Here is a 17,577-nt window from a genome sequence, read left to right as displayed (position 1 = left end):
CTACTCCTGCTGCTCGTTCATCTCCATGTCGGACACCAGGATGTTCTTCTCAGTGGCCTCGCCGGGGCCGGAGGAGCTGCGGCTGTAGCGGGCGCCCTCGAAAGCTCCGCGCTCGACACCCTGTCGTCGCCGGTAGAGGATCAGGGCCGCCGTCAGCAGGGCCAGGAGCAGAAGCACTGCCATCAGCACCACGAGCAGGGCCGCAGGGCTCCCCGGGAGGGCTGCTGCAGCAAGAAGAGCCCCCGCTCAGAAGCCCCGCTGTGGCACCCACCGCCCGGAACGAGGAGGGGAAGGAGGACAGGGCTAGTCTCAGCCCTGCCTGTGACTCACCTGATGGGGAGAAGCTGCTCTCCTCAGCTGCGGCAGAGGAGGGACCAGTTAATAACAGTAGCAGTGATAATATGATAATAATAAGCAAACACATAAGAACATATTCTGCAGGCCCAGGCACTTCATTTTCTCATTTAATCCCCTTATATGTACTCTTATTACCCCATTTTACATATGTGTAAACTGAGGCCACAGAGTTTGAATGACTTACCCAAGGTCACAGAGTTGGCAAATGGTTTGGCCTGGGCTTGAACCCCATCCCTGCCTTTAACCACTACAAAATGACGGGTTTGCTGTCTAGTTTGGAAATGTGCAGCAAGGCCCAGTCCTACAGACTAATTAATCCCAGGGGAAGGTCCCGGCGGGCCCCAGGCCTGTCTGTCTATTCTCTCCCATCCACTGCACTGTCTGCAGAACGAGAAGCAGTCGGGGCCCCCAGCCAGCACCAGATGCCTGGGGGTGGCAGGAAGCCACAGGTGTGCCTGCCGGGCGCTCACCTCGAGGGAGCTTGCAGACGACACCCATGGTGATGTTGGTGCAGGCGCCTGGGCGCCACAGCCCGCTGCTACTCTGGATCCAGTAGCAGCTGTTGTGGCTCAGCATGCTGGGGCCCAGGCCCGGGGGCCCCCAGTTGGAGTAGTTCACAGCTGTGTTGTCCTGCCAGACCAGGGTACCTCCTGTGGGAAGAAGGCACTGAGGGGGCATTGCAGGGGCGGGTAACAAACTGGAGCAGGTGGGAGAGAGCAGGCCTGTTCTAGAATCAACTCCCACCTTCCTCAGGCCCTCACCTCCACCGAGCCCCGCTGGAGGGCATCGCCCCTGCCGCCTGAGGCCTCCCCATCCTGATCCTACACACAGGGACCCACCTTTGGGGTTGAAGTTCATGCCCAGCCAGGCGCCCCGACTCTGGCCCTCAGAGCTCTGCAGATGCTCCCAGACAAACACGTTCTCCATCTCATCCAGGATGGACAGGACCACCCCACCCTCTGGACACAAAGGAGGCTCACGTCAGGGCAGACAGGTCTCCCCGGGGTAGCAGAGCCCCCCGGAGAGGCCCCCACCCTCTTCCCTGGCAGCCAGAGGAGACGATGGCGTGGCGTCGTGCGTGGAGGGAAGGGGGTTATAGTCACACACGTTATGTCTCGGGTGGTCTGTGCGTATTGCAGCGTGAGGGGCACTTATGTGTGAGTGCTGCCAACAGGTAGACCGCAGCACTGGGACTGCATTCACAGGGGCTTTGAGTGTCCACGAGAGGGGTCGCCACCTGGAATGCCCACATATGGGCTCTTGCCCACCCGGCCCACCTCTCTGGCAGCGCTTCAGCGCCTCCTTGTGGCCCAGCAGCAGCTCCATGTGGAAGGAGTAGCAGTGCTCCCGGAAGGGGATCCACGCCGAGTCCGCCAGCCCCTGGGGACAGCTGCCGCGGTAGCTTATTCTTTGGGGAGGAGGGGGTCCTACGGGGGTGCAGGATTGAGAAAGTGGCCCAGGGTCCTCCCAGGGTCGGTCTACCCCCAGCCCACCCCTCGGCCCCAGCGGGTGGCCACTCACCTCCGTTAACTCCACACACAGCCCCCTGCAACTTGGTGTCACAGCTGGTGGTGCGCCAGGCCCCATCCATGTCCACGTAGGCGCAGCCCCCCGGGTACTGGGGCTCCCAGTCCTGCCAGCTCACATAGCTCAGCGGCTCCTCCGAGACCCAGGAGTACCGCCGGGAGCCCTGGGCACAGACAGCCATCAGGGTGGGAGGAAGGGGACCAGCCGGGGCGGGGAGCAGGTAAGGCATGGGGTTAGGGGGAGGCGGGGAAGGAAATCAGGGGAGTGGGCCCAGCCCGGTGCCCACCTCCTCACTGGCCAGCCCGATCCAGAGTGGCGTGCGCAGCCCTCGGGCAGCTTGCGTGAGGAAGGCCTGGGTGTAGGGGTCGGGCACGTGCGCCAGGCTGGCGTTGTGGCTCTCACACAGCAGGAGGGCGTCGTGCCAGCGCAGCGGCTTCTGCAGCAGCCGGAAGGTGCCGTTGAGGTAGGAGAGCTCAGTGCCCGGGGCAGGGAGCGATGCTGCTGGGCATGGGCTCAGGGAGGGGTCTACAGGGAAGGGGGCAGGGCTCAGGCCAGGCTCTGCCCCCATCACCCCATCCCCAGGCATGAGGCCGGGAGGGGGGAGCGCCGGACATCAGGCAGAGACCAACTCTCCTCTGGGCACAGTGCCTGGCTCAGTGTCGGTCATTGCTGTTATTAGTAACAATATGTTCTTGCTAATAAAGGGGTGAGCAACCTAGAGCTCGACCATGAATCCAGGTCAGAGGGACCCCTGCACGGAGCTGCAGGAGCCTCAGACACAGAACCTCAGGGCCCCTGCCACCAGGCATGCCCAGTGTCTAGCTCTCCCTGGTCAGCCCTCCAAACCCCAAACCTTCCTCCTGAGACCCCTTGGTGCTCACTGCCTTTCCCTCTGATTGGCGCCTGGCCTTTCTGCACATCTGCTTCCCAAGCAGACTAGACTCTGGGGGTGGCCCCAGGGGCCCTCTAAGGTCAGGGACCATGTCTCATTCCTCCTGGCATGGCCCACGGAATCCAGTCCCCGGCTGGGGTTTCCAGGTTCCCCGGTGACACGTACCCGTGCCCTTCTGGCAGATGAAGCCGTGTGTCTCCTCCGCGCAGTTCCGATCATCCCAGCGGCCAGTGAAGTGAGCTGAGGGGCTGTGCAGGACCACCGCACAGCTGGTCTGGGGGGAAGGAGCTGCTCAGGGGAGCCCCGGCAGCTGCCCGCTTGTGCCACTGCCCCCAGAAGGCTGTACTATGAGCAAAGAGGCTGGAACGGGGTCCCCAGGCAAGCACTGCAGGGCAGGGTGGGGGTGGAGGGCAAAGGAGAGAGTGGGGAGGGGCTTCCTCACCGGTATGTTGCCGCTGGGGGCAGGGCTAGGGCCAGAGGGCTCCCCAGGGGCCCAGTTGGTGTACCGCAGAGGCTCCTGCTCTACCCACTGGAAGTCCCTCTGCGAGGCATGGAGGCCAATCCAAAGGTCAAAGGTCACATTGGGCAGGCTGGCTGTGATGAATGCTACAGTCCCCCAGAAGAGAGAGTGATGAGCGACAGGGCAGCCCCCTCCTCGCTCTGCTCTAGCCCTCTGGGGGGATGGTGTCAGAGGATCACGGGGCCTCCCCATGGGCTGGCCCTACCTTGCTCTAAGGGGTTTGCAATGGTGACCAGTTGGGCCTCTTGCTGTTCACAGGAGAACTGTGCCTCTGACCACTTCACCCGGTCCTGGGGGTCCTGGCCCTGGATTCGGAAACACTGTGGGGCGGAGGGGGAGGCATGGCATCCTGCTCCACCTCCCTGTCCCACACACCCAGAAACTCCGCTGCGGAGCCCTCGGCCGCAGGCCCTGGGGAGGCTCGGGGGCTGTGAGAGAAAAACATGAGAACCAGGACATCTGGGTCTCCTTGACCAAGGCTCCGGCACCCTCTCAACCGGCACAGCGGATTCACATACACTTGCCCACACTCCGGGGATTTTTTAAGTGGGAAGATTTCTCCGGGCCACCAAATGCTCTACTACTTGTGACGGCACTGCCTGGGCCATGCCTGGAGACAAGGTCTGTCTGGCTCTCAGCTTCGCATACTCCAAAGGCTTTTGACAGAGTTACTGTATCATTACAATGATGCTAACAAATTAAGGAAGGGACCAATTACATACATAAAATATATTTTGTTTTAAATTAGGTGGAAGAAGTCGTAATAAGCTTTTGGAAAAATTTAATGACATGGGGAAATGCTGAAAATATAATACTGAGAAAGAAAAGCTGGCTACAAAATTGTGTTATTTAGTATAATCTCAATTACGTGGAAAAAGTCAGGAAGTAAATATTGATAGTGGTCATCTCTGGAGAGTATGGATGAGTTTTAGTTTCATTTTTTCTGTTTTTTCCCCCAAGATGTTAATAATACACGTCTTACTCTTTTTTTTTTTTTTTTTTAACGCAGAAAAAGTGTAATATTCGCTTGCATATTCTGAAGACAGCGAGAGTTCCAGGACACTATGGGTGGGCTGCAAGCCAATGTATGACAAAGATTTATGGATTATGTCATCTAGTGTTAACTAATCTAATCCTCACAATAGGGGTTAAGTGGTCTTACAAAGTCCTGCAAAGAAGGCATGGATCGAAGCTTATACTAAAGATGCCAGCGCAAACCACAAGGAAATAGTGCCCTTCTCTTTCTGGGGTAAGCGCTTTCAGCCACTAGGTAAAAACAATGAAGGTCTAATCAGGTCTGATGAATGAGCCCAGGGTCAGGAAGTAACCACTTTTGGAAAGAAACTCACACTCTAGAGGGAACATTTTGAAAATGCATTTAGATGCATATCCATTCTAATTCATTTTATTGTCTCAAACTTTCCTGACTGCACACTCAAAACACTTGGGAAGAGAATTTTCTAAATGCTGTTTTTAAAAAATCTTCCAAGGATTTTTTTTTTTAACTCTCTTGATCAGCTCTTCTGATTAGTTTATAAGGCAGATTAGTTTAAATGCAGAAACTGACCAATTTTTAAACAAAAACCTTTGTTTAATTGGTAGAAGGACTGGAAAATAGAGAGAAGGACTTAGAAAGCCCAGCCAGTGATGGATGACCTTTCTTCATCTTGATCTATTCGTCTTCATGAGGTAATCTTTCCGTCTACAACAACCATTCAATCCATGTTTTAAAATAATTTGAACTTCAGGGAACTTCCCTGGCGGTCCAGTGGTTAAGATTCTGTGCTTCCAATGCAGGGGACGTGGGTTCGATCCCTTGTCGGGAAACTGAGATCCCACATGCCACATGGCCGGAAAAAAAAAAAAAAAAAATTGAACTTCAAACAAGACCTGTGAAGTCTGAATCACAAAGCTTCAAACCAAGATTTTTTCAAATAATGAAGTATATGCAATCACTTTGCTCTTATCAAAATTATTTAAATAGTAATAATTATTATAATTGATAAATTTTGAGTGAGCACAAAATTTTTTTCATACACTAAAAGGAAAATTTTGAAAACTTAAAAATACTATTTAAAAACCTCTAGCTCGGGCTCCCCTGGTGGCGCGGTGGTTGAGAGTCCGCCTGCCAATGCGGGGGACACGGGTTCGTGCCCCGGTCCGGGAAGATCCCACATGCCGCAGAGCGGCTGGGCCCGTGAGCCATGGCCGCTGAGCCTGCACGTCCGGAGCCTGTGCTCCACAACGGGAGAGGCCACAGCAGTGAGAGGCCCGCGTACCGCAAAAACAAAAACAAAAACAAAAAAACCTCTAGCTCATGCTTCATATTGTTTTGTTCTTGTGTATATTTAACTATATATGACGTCAGTCACATTAGTATGTAAGTAAATATATATTTACTTACACGCACATATGTAATGCACACATACGTACTTTGTATGCTCAACATTTTAATAGGAATTCATTATCAAGGTGTTTGGGGACTTTCCTGGCGGTCCAATGGTTAAGACTCTGCTCCCAATGTCAGGGGCACGGGTTTGATCCCTGGTCGGGGAACTAACACCAAACTATACGGGCAACCTCATTACCCGGTGAATGAGAAGGTGTTACTACGCTGAGTTAGTTTCCAAGGAGTCTGGCCCTGGCACTGGGGCCATGCAGAAGAGAGGGTGGTGGGTACAGGCAAGAGGCCATGACTTTGATGCTGCCAAAGGGCGAGGACTCCTGAGGCTCGGCCTTCGCCTTGGGTGCCCCCTCTCCACCTCCTACCTTGCTGAGGAACTGGCTCCAGCCAGGGGGGCAGCCACCTGTGGGTGGTGGGTCTGGGGGCTGCTGCTCTCTGGTGCTGTTGCTGCGCTTGCAGATGTAGGGCAAGGCTGTCATGCACCTCTGGTCCCCCCACTCCTCTGCAGAAAGAGAAGAGCAGTCACCCCAAGGGCAGGGCATGGCTGCCAGCACCCTGGCCTCATGCCCTGAGAGGAGGTGGAGCTGGGGCTCATGTCCCTGTGTCCAGCTCTGAACTCAAGTCCTCTGTGGCTGCTGGATCACAGGGACAGGCCCTCCCCTCTCTGGGTCTAGCCCTTCTTGGGTTGTGGGAACAGAGAGAATAAGAGACCTAGGGCCCCTGCGCAGGCTCACCTCACTGCCCCCAACACCCACCCTCCCCTCAGCTTCTGCACCCTCTCTGCGCCACCTTGTGCTCACCTCGGCTGGCCATCATGTACACGCACTGCTTGTCCTTGCCTATGGGCCGAGGCTTGCCGGGCGCCCAGGAGATGAAGTTTATAACGGAACCATCTGTCCATCTGCAATGGCACCGAGCAGGGGTGACTCCAGCACTGGGCACCGTGCTCCCCTGTATGCAGCAATGAGGGGGCAGGGACCAGAGCCCAACACCAGGGGCTCAGTGGCCGTAGGCTGAGGAGTGGGTCTACTGAGCTCAGTGCAGCTAGAACCCAAGGACCTGGCGCCTCCAGGTAAGGGCCAGCCTTCCTGGGCATCCATTTCTCTAACTAGAAAAGAAGTCTAAGGATCCCAGAGCAGGGGTCCAAGGGCAGCGCTATGCTCAGACACCCATGTGCTCCTGGGCCTTCCATGCCTCACACATGGTAGGTGGGCCGTGAATACAAAGAGGCTCCTCTGGACCATCCTATGTTCTTGCCCATGTCCTGAGGGGACCTTATTCATGAGTGACCCCAGCATAATAATGAGCTGCCATTATTTAGTGCTTGATAATGTGCTGGATGCCATGCTAAGGATTCACATACCTCATTTCTAATTCTCACAATGATCCTACTAGGCAGGCCTCGTTTCATTCTCAGGTGAGAAAACCGAGGCCCAGAAAGGTTAACTCACTTGCTCAAGGCCACATAGCCAGTGGAGGGCAGGGCTGGATTCAAATCCAAATCTGTCTGTCTCTGTATGCTGTGCCGCCTGCCTACCTCCAGCCTGGGTTGGGGCTCGCCATCCACGCATGCGCCCCGCTGCCCATCCACACCCGCTGCCCTGCCAGGGCTCCCACCTGAAGCGCCCGTCGCTCTCTGAAGTATGCAGGCCGATCCACCAGTGCTGCTCTTGGCCCCGAGAAAACTAGGGGAAGCCGGGCAGGCAGGTGAGGGATGGCAGGCCCTTTCCCTGGCTCCCGGGCCTGCACTCCCTGCTCGCTAGCCTGCCCACCTTCTGCAGGTTGTGCCCCAGGAAGTCCAGCTCCGCCTGGCTGTGCACGGAGACCAGCTCGGCCAGGAACCACGTGCATATGCGCTGCGCCTGCACCCACGTGGAGTGGTGCTCGAAGAACTTATACTCCGCCTCCTGGAAACGCAGCCATTCCCGTCGGCCTGCGTGGGCGGAGCGGGCGTGGGGATGGAGGCCAGGCTGGGTCTGCCTGCCCGCCCAGCCCAAGGAGGACAAGGCGGGTCCAGGGCAGCCAAGGCAGGCGGGCCTGTGAGCCCATCCGACCTGGGTCAGTAGGGTGCCCCCATCACCCTTCCCTCAGCTCAAGCCCCTAAGCCCCTTCGTTCTGTCCCGGTCAGGCCCTGTCCAGGAGGTGACGCCCCTTCCCCCCTCCGGGCCGCCGTGGGGAGCGGGGTGCCTCACCTTGCGGGCTGCCGTCAGGCTCCCGCACGTCCGCGCCTATGGGGACAAGAGGGACAGAGACGCTGCAGGGAAAGGGGACCCTCCCCTGGACCCCCGCCCCCTCCGCCCTTCGTCCCATGCCCGGTCCTCCAGCGCCGCCCCACCCAACCTCGAGGGATCTTGCAGATCCAGTCCAACTGCGTCTCGCACTGCATGGCTACCCACTGCAGGGAGGCCAGGTCGAGCACTGCACAGCCCCGGATGTCGTCATCGTCGTGCCGGCTCCGGTCGAAATTGTGGTAAGAGAACTGATGAGGTCGGAAGGGGAGAGGGGTTTCAGGCACCAGGCGCAGGCTGCACCCACCCCGCAGAACAGACCAACCAGAGACCTGGCATAAGCTAGGAACCCCCAACGTGGGCTAGACGGTCCCCACCCCCTTTCCTTTACCTGCCAGCTCTGGCCAGAGGCGCTGCCCCTACTAAACCTCGCGCACCTCCAAAAGACCACACCCACATCCAAACCCCGCCCGCCCAGGCTCCGCCCACCTGCCCCGCCTCCTCCAGGCCCCCTCACCCCTAGTCCATCGCTCCAGCGCCAGCTCTGCCCCGCTCCGGGGTCTCGACGGTTCAGGCCGATCCAGAACCAGTGCTGCTCGTGGATCTCGGGCTCTGACTCACTTTAGCACAACCCGGGGGTGAAGACAGAAGACATGGGGATGAGAGTTATAGGGGCCCCTTGCAATTGTGACTTGGGCAGTCCCAAGGACCTGGGGCCTCTTGATCTGGGCTTCACACTCACCGGGCAAAACACTGTTGGGGCCACCCTTAAAAAGCTCTCCCCAAAGAGAACTGGTCTAGCTGGGCCAGGCGCCGCGCTCACTGCGGGCAGGTGGCCTGGCTCCCTTCCCTTGCTTTCCTTTGGGTGGGGTTTGCCCTGCCAGCAAGACTTCAGGCTTTCACTTTAGGCAGCCGATGGGGACGTGCATAGACCTGGGGCCGTGGAATCAGATACACCTGGATTCCGGTCCGGGGTCACCCAGGGACCAGCTCTGTGACCTTGGGTAAATAACCCAACCTCTCTAACAGCCCGCAAGGGATAATGTCTACTTAGTAGGACTGAGAAGAGTCTTGAATGTGGATTAAATGTTTAGTGCAGTACCTGGTACATGGTGAGAAGCAACTGACACGAGCTATTATAATTACTAGTCAAATAATGTAATTGTGCTGTTTGCTGGGAGGAGATATCCCTGGAATTAAGATGTCAGGAAGCCTGGATCCATTTGGATTTTTCCCAAGGCTAAGGGACTGTAGGGCTGTATGTCATAGGAACCCACAGGACAGAGACAGGGATCTGGAGGGACCCCGTGGGCAGATGCTCACTTTTGTAGCCTTTCTACTCCTGTCTCTCAGAAAAAGCTGTTTATTGAGAAAGTGTGGGCTATGATGGGATGGTGTAGGGTTGCAGGAGGGGGCGCTCACTTGGATCAGCTTGGAGATTCTGCCATGGAGAAGGAGGGGTGGTGAGGGCAGTTACTTGTGTAAAAGTCTGTGAGTCTCAGGGGGTGTTGCTGGCTCTGGTGAGCAACCCAGGGTCTCCGACTCCAGGGAGACCAGGGTTACTTGAGGGGGGGTCAGGATGGGCCTGGCATTAGTAGCAGATGCACAGGTCATTCCAAGCCCTGGAACCGACCGCCCCGGGGTCGCCTTCACCCTGCCCAGCAAAAGCAAGAGCCCGACTCATGTGCATATGGGCCACCGCCCCAGGCTCAGTACCCGAAGATCTTGTTGAGCATATTGGCCACAAAATGCTCCTCATCATAGCTGGCCAGGCTCAGCAGCTGGGCCCCCAGCTCCTGGCAGCCCCTCTGGGCCTGGACCCAGCTCTTCTTGTCCTGCAGCCGCTCCGCGCTGAACACCTGCAGGAGCAGAGTCCAAGCTGTTCCCCAGTCCAGCTCCCCACGGGACACCTGCCCTCCCAGGACACGGGTGGGGAAGGGGGCTGGGGCCTCACTGGACAATCCTGCTCATCAGAGAGGGAGCCCCAGGGGAGGGAAACTGGCACAGCCATCTCCCAGAGATGGTCTCCCTAACCAGCGGGGCAATCAGGACTCTTATCCCAGCAGAGCCACAATTTGCTGTGGGCAAGTCCCTTCCCCTCCCTGGACTTCAGCTTCTTCCTGAAATTAAAAGACCCTGGACTACCTCAGTGGCTCCCAAACCCAGCAGGGTTTAAAAACACAGATTACCAAGCCCCACTACAACCCACTGAATCCCAATCTCCATAGTGACAGCCTGGAAGATTTGTTTAAATCGGGCTCCCCAGGCAATTCTAAAGAGCAGCCAGCCTGGCCCCAACATTTGGGAACCTCCGCAACCGATGGTCTCTGTGGTTTTTTCAATTCCTCAAATATTTATTGAGCACCTACTATGCACCAGGCCTTAGATGCCACTGACAAAAGGGTTTCAACAGAAAGTACCTCTGTCTGTTGTCTGTAAGTTTCTCCGGGGCCCGCCTGCCTGGATCATGGCTGGGTCCCGCTGGGGCCACCCACCCTGCCAGGGATGCTGCCTCTTTGCTCTTGTTTCTCTCCCCCAACCCCAGGCCAACAGGCTGCCTACCTTATAGCAGTGCCGGAGTTTGGGGTCTGAGCCCCAGCCCTGGGGGCAGGCGCCGGTGAGGCTGGGTGTGGGGTCTGGCCCAGGCAGCTCAGGGGTCACTGGCGTGCCCAGGCTCTGCCGGCAGATGTAGCGAGCCCGGAACGACGTGCAATTCTTCACCTCCCACAGCCCCATGGCACTGCCCGTGGCCAGGGCCACGCATCCCCCATGGCTGTACCCTGGAGGAGGGAGAAGGGAGACCCACATGCTGAAGAGGACTCACCAGTCCCCTCACATCCCCAAGGGGCACCACCACGGCCCTCCCACCGGGAATCAGCTTAGCCATCTCTGCAGGGACATGCTCTGTGGAGTCGGGGCCCAGTGGGGAGGAAGGAAATGGGGGCAGAGGCCTAGCTCTATGTTTGCTCCTGTGAGACCTTAGACAACTTGCTTAACCTCTCTGAGCCTGTTTCATCATCTGCCTCATCAGGTTCTTGAAAAAGTTAAAAAAGACGATGAATTTAAAATGGTAATAGTAATAGTGAGCACTTGTATGCTCACTACTCTAAGGGATTTACATGTATTAACCCATTCAAGCCTCATGTCAACCCTGTGAGGAAAGTACCATTATCCCCATTGGACAGATGAGGAAACTGAGGCTCAAAGATGCACAGCTAATAAACTGCACAGTCAGGATCTGAGCCGGGCAGTTTGGCTCCAGAGCCTGTCCTCCTATAACCACATCACCACACTGTACAGACAGAATGATCTGTTTCCTATGAAGCCCTGGGTCTCGGTCGTGGCAGGGCTGGTCCACCGCGGCCTCCTGGCTTCACCAAGGAAAGTCCAAGAAGGGGGCTGAGCGGGCACTGTGGAGGAGGGGCTCACCAGGCTGGTCCCGGTTCCAGTGGGTGTACATGACCTCGTCCCCGCTGAGCCAGCGGAAGGAGCCAGTGAAGTTGAGGTCCTGCAGGGCCGTCCAGAAGTACTCACCATCCCAGTTGTAAATGAGGCTGCTGACAAAGGCCTGCTCGAACCTGTGGGAGAGAGGCTGGTCGAGGCAGGGAACTCGCCCCCCACCACTCCCTGGGCTACAGGCCAGACGCCCTGCTCCAGGAGCCTGGGTGCTGCACCCAATCAGAAACTTGCTCAGGGGGCTCCCTGGGTGGCACAATGGTTAATAATCTGCCTGCCAACTCAGGGGACAAGGGTTCGAGTCCTGGTCAAGGAAGATCCCACATGCTGCAGAGCAACTAAGCCCGTGCACCACAACTACTGAGCCTGCACTCTACAGCCCGCGAGCCACAACTAGGGAAGCCCGCGTGCCACAACTACTGAAGCCCGCCTGCCTAGAACCTGTGCTCCGCAACAAGAGAAGCCACTGCAATGAGAAGCCCGCCCACCACAACAAAGAGTAGCCCCTGCTCGCTGCAACTAGAGAAAACCCGCACACAGCAATGAAGACCCAATGCAGCCAAAAATAAATAAAATAAAATAAATTAATTTTAAAAAATTAAGAAATGCTTTAAAAAAGAAACTTGCTCAGGGAAGTGGGGACCCCTGGGGACCCTGCAGCTGACACACAGCAACCCAGCTCCCCTTCTACTGTCTTCACCTCCATGCCTTGCTGAGGAGAAAGAAAATCAGACACAGCCAAGGTCTCTTTGGGGCATCCAGCCCACACCTATGCCTGTTCCTGCCCCTTCCCAGGACCTGTCCCTGCCCCTGCCCCTGCCCAGTACCTGGCCCATGCTGGGGTCGCTTAATAAACAGGAGTCATTCTGGTGACAATATTAGAAAAAGGCCCTGGAGCCTGTCAAAGCTCAAAGGACTCGAGTCCCTCTGCACTTGATGGCAGGATGCTGCCCCGTTTGGAGGAGGGACCACATTAGGCCGGAACATAGGGGAGGGCTGGTCCCTCTCCTGTACCTGTTGGTGATGGTGACCAGCTGAGAGCCGTGGTCGGTGCACAGGCGCCGGGCCTCACTGTAGGTCACCTGGTCCTCTCCCAGCCAGTAGCAGGATGGGCTGTGCCACGTCCAACCCTGGCTCAAGAGAGTGGGCAGAAAAGGGGTGTCTGGGGGGAAGACTCTCCTTTCTCACCCATAAATCCTGGGGTGCAGGTGCCATCAGTGGCACCACTAAATTTTCTGCAGGCTTGGGCACAGAACAGAGGGGACTGGTTTGACACCAGAGCCGGCTCTTCCTGTGCTGTGTTCTGCACCTTGTCACTCCACACTCCCCTCCCTACCGTTACCCACAACTGCCAGGCCCGGGGTGTAAGCATGGCCCACAGGTGGCTGATTGGGAGACAGCCAGTCACCCGGCCCGTGGCCTGGCCAAGAAAGATGAGTGGCCCACCGGATTCCTCTCTTGGGTGTTTGAACCAAGAGACGCAGTGGGAGAACTGCCAGTTGGCTGGGAAACCAGAGCCAAAAAGCTGGGAGAGCTGCCAGGATGTGGAGGGGGCTGGGTAATTCTTAGGGGCCTGGAAAAGCTGGAGTACACGGAGGATGCGCCTGGCCCACGAGCAGGGGGGACAGACCCTCGGCGAGGGGCAGCAAAGCTGCGGAAGAGAGACCACCCCTCCTACACGGCTGGCTCGCTACCCCCGTCCCCATGAGGCCAGGGAGGCTTCACCCCACCGACCCCTTGTCCCCTGGGCCACCCTGAGGGCCTCTCTGCTCTTGCCTTGCAGGTGAGGACCTGAGGCTCAGAATTACGAGGCTTGATTTTGTACAGACAGTGCAGGCAGAGCCCAGACCGGAACCCACACCACAGAGGTTGTGTCTGTCCCTGCCACAGCCCTGTTCCTCCTAAGATGACACCAGGTGCCTGCCAGGGCCTTTGCCTCCAGGAAGCCTTCAAATGGGATCCCTGGGGGTGGGGGCTGGAGCTTGGGAGAGAGTGAGGTAGCCCCCAGGGCAGGAACCAGCGTAGAGGAGAAAGTGGCGTGTGTGTGTGTGTGTGTGTGTGTGTGTGTACATGTGCATATGTGTATATGTACGTGTGTATGTGTATGTGTACATGTATTTGTGTGTATGTGTACATGTGTATGCGTGTATTGTGTGTTTATGTGTATGTGTATATTGTGCGTGTCTACGTGCGTATGTGTGTATGTGAGCGTGGCCTCTGCAGATGGAGCCGCCAGGGGCCAAAACACAACCAAGTGGCCTTGAAGAGCAGCCTCCCCATGTGTACCCACACTGCTCACACCCCTGCTCCTCTGGGGGCGGCGAGGGGTGGGGCGGATGGGTGGCTGGAGGAGGGAAACAGATCCATCACCCACCCTCACCCTCTTTCATACCTCCCCCACCCCCAACTGATTCATTCCCCCCATTCAGTCCTAATCCCTTCCCTCCCTGGGGCTAGAGCCCCATTCCTCCTGAGGAGACAGACAGGATGGCCCCATTCCTCCTGAGGAGACAGACAAGCACACGCTGTGCCAGCAAGTGAGGTGGGAAAATGGGGCTGGGGTGCACAGAGGGCCAGGGTCTCCCCAGCAGCCTCCACTCAAGGGATGACTGAACTAGACTGGGGGGCCCGCCCACCGCCCACCGCCACCTCCGGGTTCTCCGTGGCTTTCCATGGAGGGGGGCTCAGGGCTAGGGGTGGCAGGGGAGCCCTGCTTCTTCCCAACACCTTCTCCCCCTCACCCCACCTCATCCAACATCACTCCTGGAACGGAGCAGTTTGGAGAGCGGAGGAGGGGGCATGCCGAGGAAGGGACGATGCCATGGGAGGCTGCGGGCTTCCACCTGCCCTCCTGCCCTTGGGGACCCCTCTGGTTGGCCTCACCCGGGGCAGCTCCAGAAGCACCCTCACCTTCCGGCAGCCATGGTCCTCCTCAGCGGCCCCCTGGCTCAGCTGGCCTGCCTTCTTGCAGATGGATGGCAGGGACTGGTTACAGGGACTGTCATTCCAGCGACCTTCCTAGGGACACAGGGTAAGGGGGAGTCTCAATCTATCTCCCCCAAATCTCCCAAACCCCTTCAGTGAACCTGGTTTCCAGACCTGGCCGTGCCTCTGACTTGCTGTGTGATTCTGAGCAAGAAGCTTGACCTCTCTGTGCTCTAGGCTGGAAAATGCGGGGAGCAGGATTAGTGCTACAAGCCTCGCAGGGCTGATGAGGGCACACAGAGTTGATGGGCAAATGCCTTCAAACTTTGACAAGCACTGTCTAAATGCAAAAAGGTGCTCTTTCAAATTACTTACAGCTCATTTCATAAACATCAAGGACAAGCTGGCTAAGACTGTTAGCAGGACAGACGAATGAGATTCCCAGTTCGGCAAGGCGTCCAGCCAGTACCTGCAGATCCAGGGCGAGCAGGGGCCGTGTGCCCAGACCCTCACCTCAGCTGATGGAGCTGAAGAGGAACTTAGTCCTCGGCCCCTCCTAACTGCCTTAGCCCTCCTGTGTCCAGGGCACCCAGCCAGCAGTTTTTGTCTGCCTTGAGCTGCATCTGGAGGGCAGAGGTGTTAATATGTCCCAGCCCCCAGCAGAATGCCTGGCGCATAGAAGATGCTCAATAAATAATTGTTCATAAATTTTTAAATAGCATCCTCTAAGCCAGACGTCTCCACAGTCGCTGGCACTGTTGGCTGTATCTCACAGCAGAATGACCTGTCTCTGGAGTAAGTAGTCTGTCCCTACAGCTTTGTCCATTCTTTAAGGGCCAGACTTATCTCTGCTTGAAGCCCTGGATCAATTCCTTCATCCACCCACACTGTCTGAGCCAAAGCCATGGCAAATAGTCACAGCTCCATCATTTCTTGAGGGGACAGGACCCTGGACTGGGTAGGGCTGGCACGGAGCAGTCCTGCCTGCGGAGCATGTCCACATAATGTGAGCTCTGATGCCACCTACAGGCGGGGAAGTGCGGCTGGCAAGAGACCAAGATCGCACCAGGCACCGTCCTAAGGCTTCACAAGAATTAACTCCTTTAATCCTCCCAGTGACCCTCTGAGGTTGGCACCATTAGAGTTCCACTGACAGATGAGGAAACTGAGGATAGGTTTGGAGGCCCCGTGATAGGGAGAGGGGGTTCTCACCGGCCCCCAGATGGTGACACAGTCCTCCAGGCTGTCCCGGAAGTTGTTGGGCTCAAAAGGATGCCAGTGGGTGAAGCTCACGAGGCTCCCGTCGGACCACTCAAAATTCATCTGCAGTTTCAGATCGTTGAGACCGATCCACAGCTCCTCCACCTCTGGGGTGCGGCCGGGGAGAGGGGAGAGGGGACATCGGGAGGTCAGCCTCAGTCACCGGCAGGGGTGGGAGGGACAGTCCCTGAGCCTCCGGGCGGATGGGATGGGCGTGGGGGAAGCAGCCCCTCACCCTGCTTGATCTGCTTGGTGATGAACTCCAGCTCAGCCATGCTGTGGATGCTGAGCAGGTCGCCCCCGCCCCGCAGACACATCTTCTTGGACTCCTGCCAGCTGCGCTTCTCAGCCTGCAGGCGGTAGCAGTGGCCCTGGAAGGGCTGCCAGCTGGGCTCACACTCCACCTTCACGTTGGCCCACACGTCTGTGGACACCAGAGAGGCCGCTGCTCAGGGACCGAGCTGCCCAGCCCGGGAACCGACCCACTGAGTGTCAACACAGGCAGGGGCCTGGAAGTCACCTCCTCCCTAAACCTGTCACGGATCCGCCCTTCCCACGAGGACAGGTCTGAATACTGAATGATGCTGAAAAGACAAAACCCCCAGGGTGGCTGAAGCCCCAGGAGGTGGTGGCAGATTCCACCCAAGACAGGACGGCCCCCCAACGCTGGGGCTCTCACGGAGAGATAGATGGGGATTCAGGACACACCAGCCCCAGGAGCCTCAGTTTCCTCCTCTGTAAATGGGGTTTCCTGCTGTAAGATTACAACTTAGCTCGTGTCCACCTCACTCAATAAATGACACAGCCATCATTGTCTCAAAGAACATCTATGGAGTGTGGCTCCATCAGTCCGGGATGAAGGGGGTGGGGAAATGGGGCCTCCCAGGTCAGCAGCTCGTGAACTCACCGCTGCCTGGCAGGCATCCCCTGGCTGGGATTTTTACTGTTGATCCTTCCCCCCCACCCCCAGCTCCTCTCCCTGAACCCTAGGGCTGAGAAACCACCCAGTCTTACGCCCTTCCTCACTCCCATTTCCATGCATTTCAAGATCACCCTCTAGGGATCAGGGTCCGCAGGCACCTGACGCAAACAAGCTCCCACTTGGGTCTTGGCAAGAGAAAACAAGACTTTACCAAACCACCCACAACATCAGGCTTGGACAGGATTCTGCTGGCTGGGCAAGAAAGCATGTACCCACTTGAAGCATCGCCCCACTGGGATCCACTCCATCCTGGGAGATGCTCCAGGGTCCAACCATACTGTCTCTTGGAGACCTGGCAGAGTGGGGAAGGGCTGAGAGCCTGAGCACGCTCCCTCCTTGGCTCAAGACCTATCGATCATCTCTTGTCAGTCGCTGAGCTAAGACCCAAGGCTGCCTACTTGGACAGAAGAGTTTAGTGGGTGTGCAGACCCAAAGGCTGTAGGAAGAAGGGAGTTTAGGAAATGAGGACGCTTTGGGGGCATGATGGCGCCTGCCTCTAAAGTGACACGCTTTGAGTGATGAGTCCCGGGAGGCAGAACCACCCAAGAAACTGCTTAGAAAATACACCTCGTACAGAGAGATGTGGGCCAGGATGAAAGAGGAAATCCACGGCTAGAGACATACCTGCAGGTCCGTGAGGCCCCAGAGGAGAACTCCCCACAGCAGCCACACTGGGCAGATCCAGGGGACAGAGGACTTGGTGAGGGGCCAGTCCCGATGGGGGCCACAGAGAGGGCTGCCCACACCGGCCCTGTGGCCCTCCTTTCAGAAAGGGAAGCCCTGGAACTGGTGCCTGCCCCAGGCTCCCCCTGAGCTGGAGGTGAGGTGCCCTAGATGTGGGTGCCAATGTTTGGAACCTTTGCTCCTGACCCCCAAGGGGGTGAGGAGAGACAGTGGTAGCCAGTGACCCTGAATCAACCTTTGGCAACACTTCAATGGTCAGAAGCAAAAGTTTTGCTCTGTATGCTCTTACTTTCTGTTTTGTGGATTTTTTTCTGGTTTTGCTGTATTTTCCTTGTACAAATC

The 17,577-nt window shown here is 57.0% G+C and overlaps 1 protein-coding gene across 1 annotated transcript in view; it reads right to left on the bottom strand.

Annotated features, from left to right (window-relative positions):
* The window catches only part of MRC2 (mannose receptor C-type 2), a 53,077-nt gene continuing 35,500 nt past the window's right edge, over positions 1-17,577 (bottom strand). Inside the window, exons 8-31 of the mRNA XM_007456749.1 lie at positions 15,805-15,993; positions 15,522-15,676; positions 14,295-14,402; positions 12,399-12,514; positions 11,358-11,506; positions 10,491-10,708; positions 9,645-9,787; positions 8,446-8,548; positions 8,041-8,179; positions 7,893-7,928; positions 7,473-7,633; positions 7,318-7,385; positions 6,501-6,601; positions 6,066-6,202; positions 3,502-3,616; positions 3,219-3,382; positions 2,942-3,050; positions 2,171-2,409; positions 1,879-2,047; positions 1,635-1,784; positions 1,197-1,316; positions 828-1,007; positions 331-357; positions 1-221 (exon numbers count right to left, since the gene is read on the bottom strand). Of these exons, the coding sequence (XP_007456811.1) occupies positions 1-221; positions 331-357; positions 828-1,007; positions 1,197-1,316; positions 1,635-1,784; positions 1,879-2,047; positions 2,171-2,409; positions 2,942-3,050; positions 3,219-3,382; positions 3,502-3,616; positions 6,066-6,202; positions 6,501-6,601; positions 7,318-7,385; positions 7,473-7,633; positions 7,893-7,928; positions 8,041-8,179; positions 8,446-8,548; positions 9,645-9,787; positions 10,491-10,708; positions 11,358-11,506; positions 12,399-12,514; positions 14,295-14,402; positions 15,522-15,676; positions 15,805-15,993 (3,317 nt within the window). The remainder of the gene's footprint in view (positions 222-330; positions 358-827; positions 1,008-1,196; positions 1,317-1,634; positions 1,785-1,878; positions 2,048-2,170; positions 2,410-2,941; positions 3,051-3,218; positions 3,383-3,501; positions 3,617-6,065; positions 6,203-6,500; positions 6,602-7,317; positions 7,386-7,472; positions 7,634-7,892; positions 7,929-8,040; positions 8,180-8,445; positions 8,549-9,644; positions 9,788-10,490; positions 10,709-11,357; positions 11,507-12,398; positions 12,515-14,294; positions 14,403-15,521; positions 15,677-15,804; positions 15,994-17,577) is intronic.

This window comes from Lipotes vexillifer, unplaced genomic scaffold (genome assembly GCF_000442215.2).
Source record: "Lipotes vexillifer unplaced genomic scaffold, Lipotes_vexillifer_v1.1 scaffold299, whole genome shotgun sequence".
NCBI classification, from domain to species: Eukaryota; Metazoa; Chordata; class Mammalia; order Artiodactyla; family Lipotidae; genus Lipotes; species Lipotes vexillifer.
The sequence above is the reverse complement of the archived record's forward strand: the minus strand, read 5'-3'. Positions and strand labels throughout refer to the sequence as shown.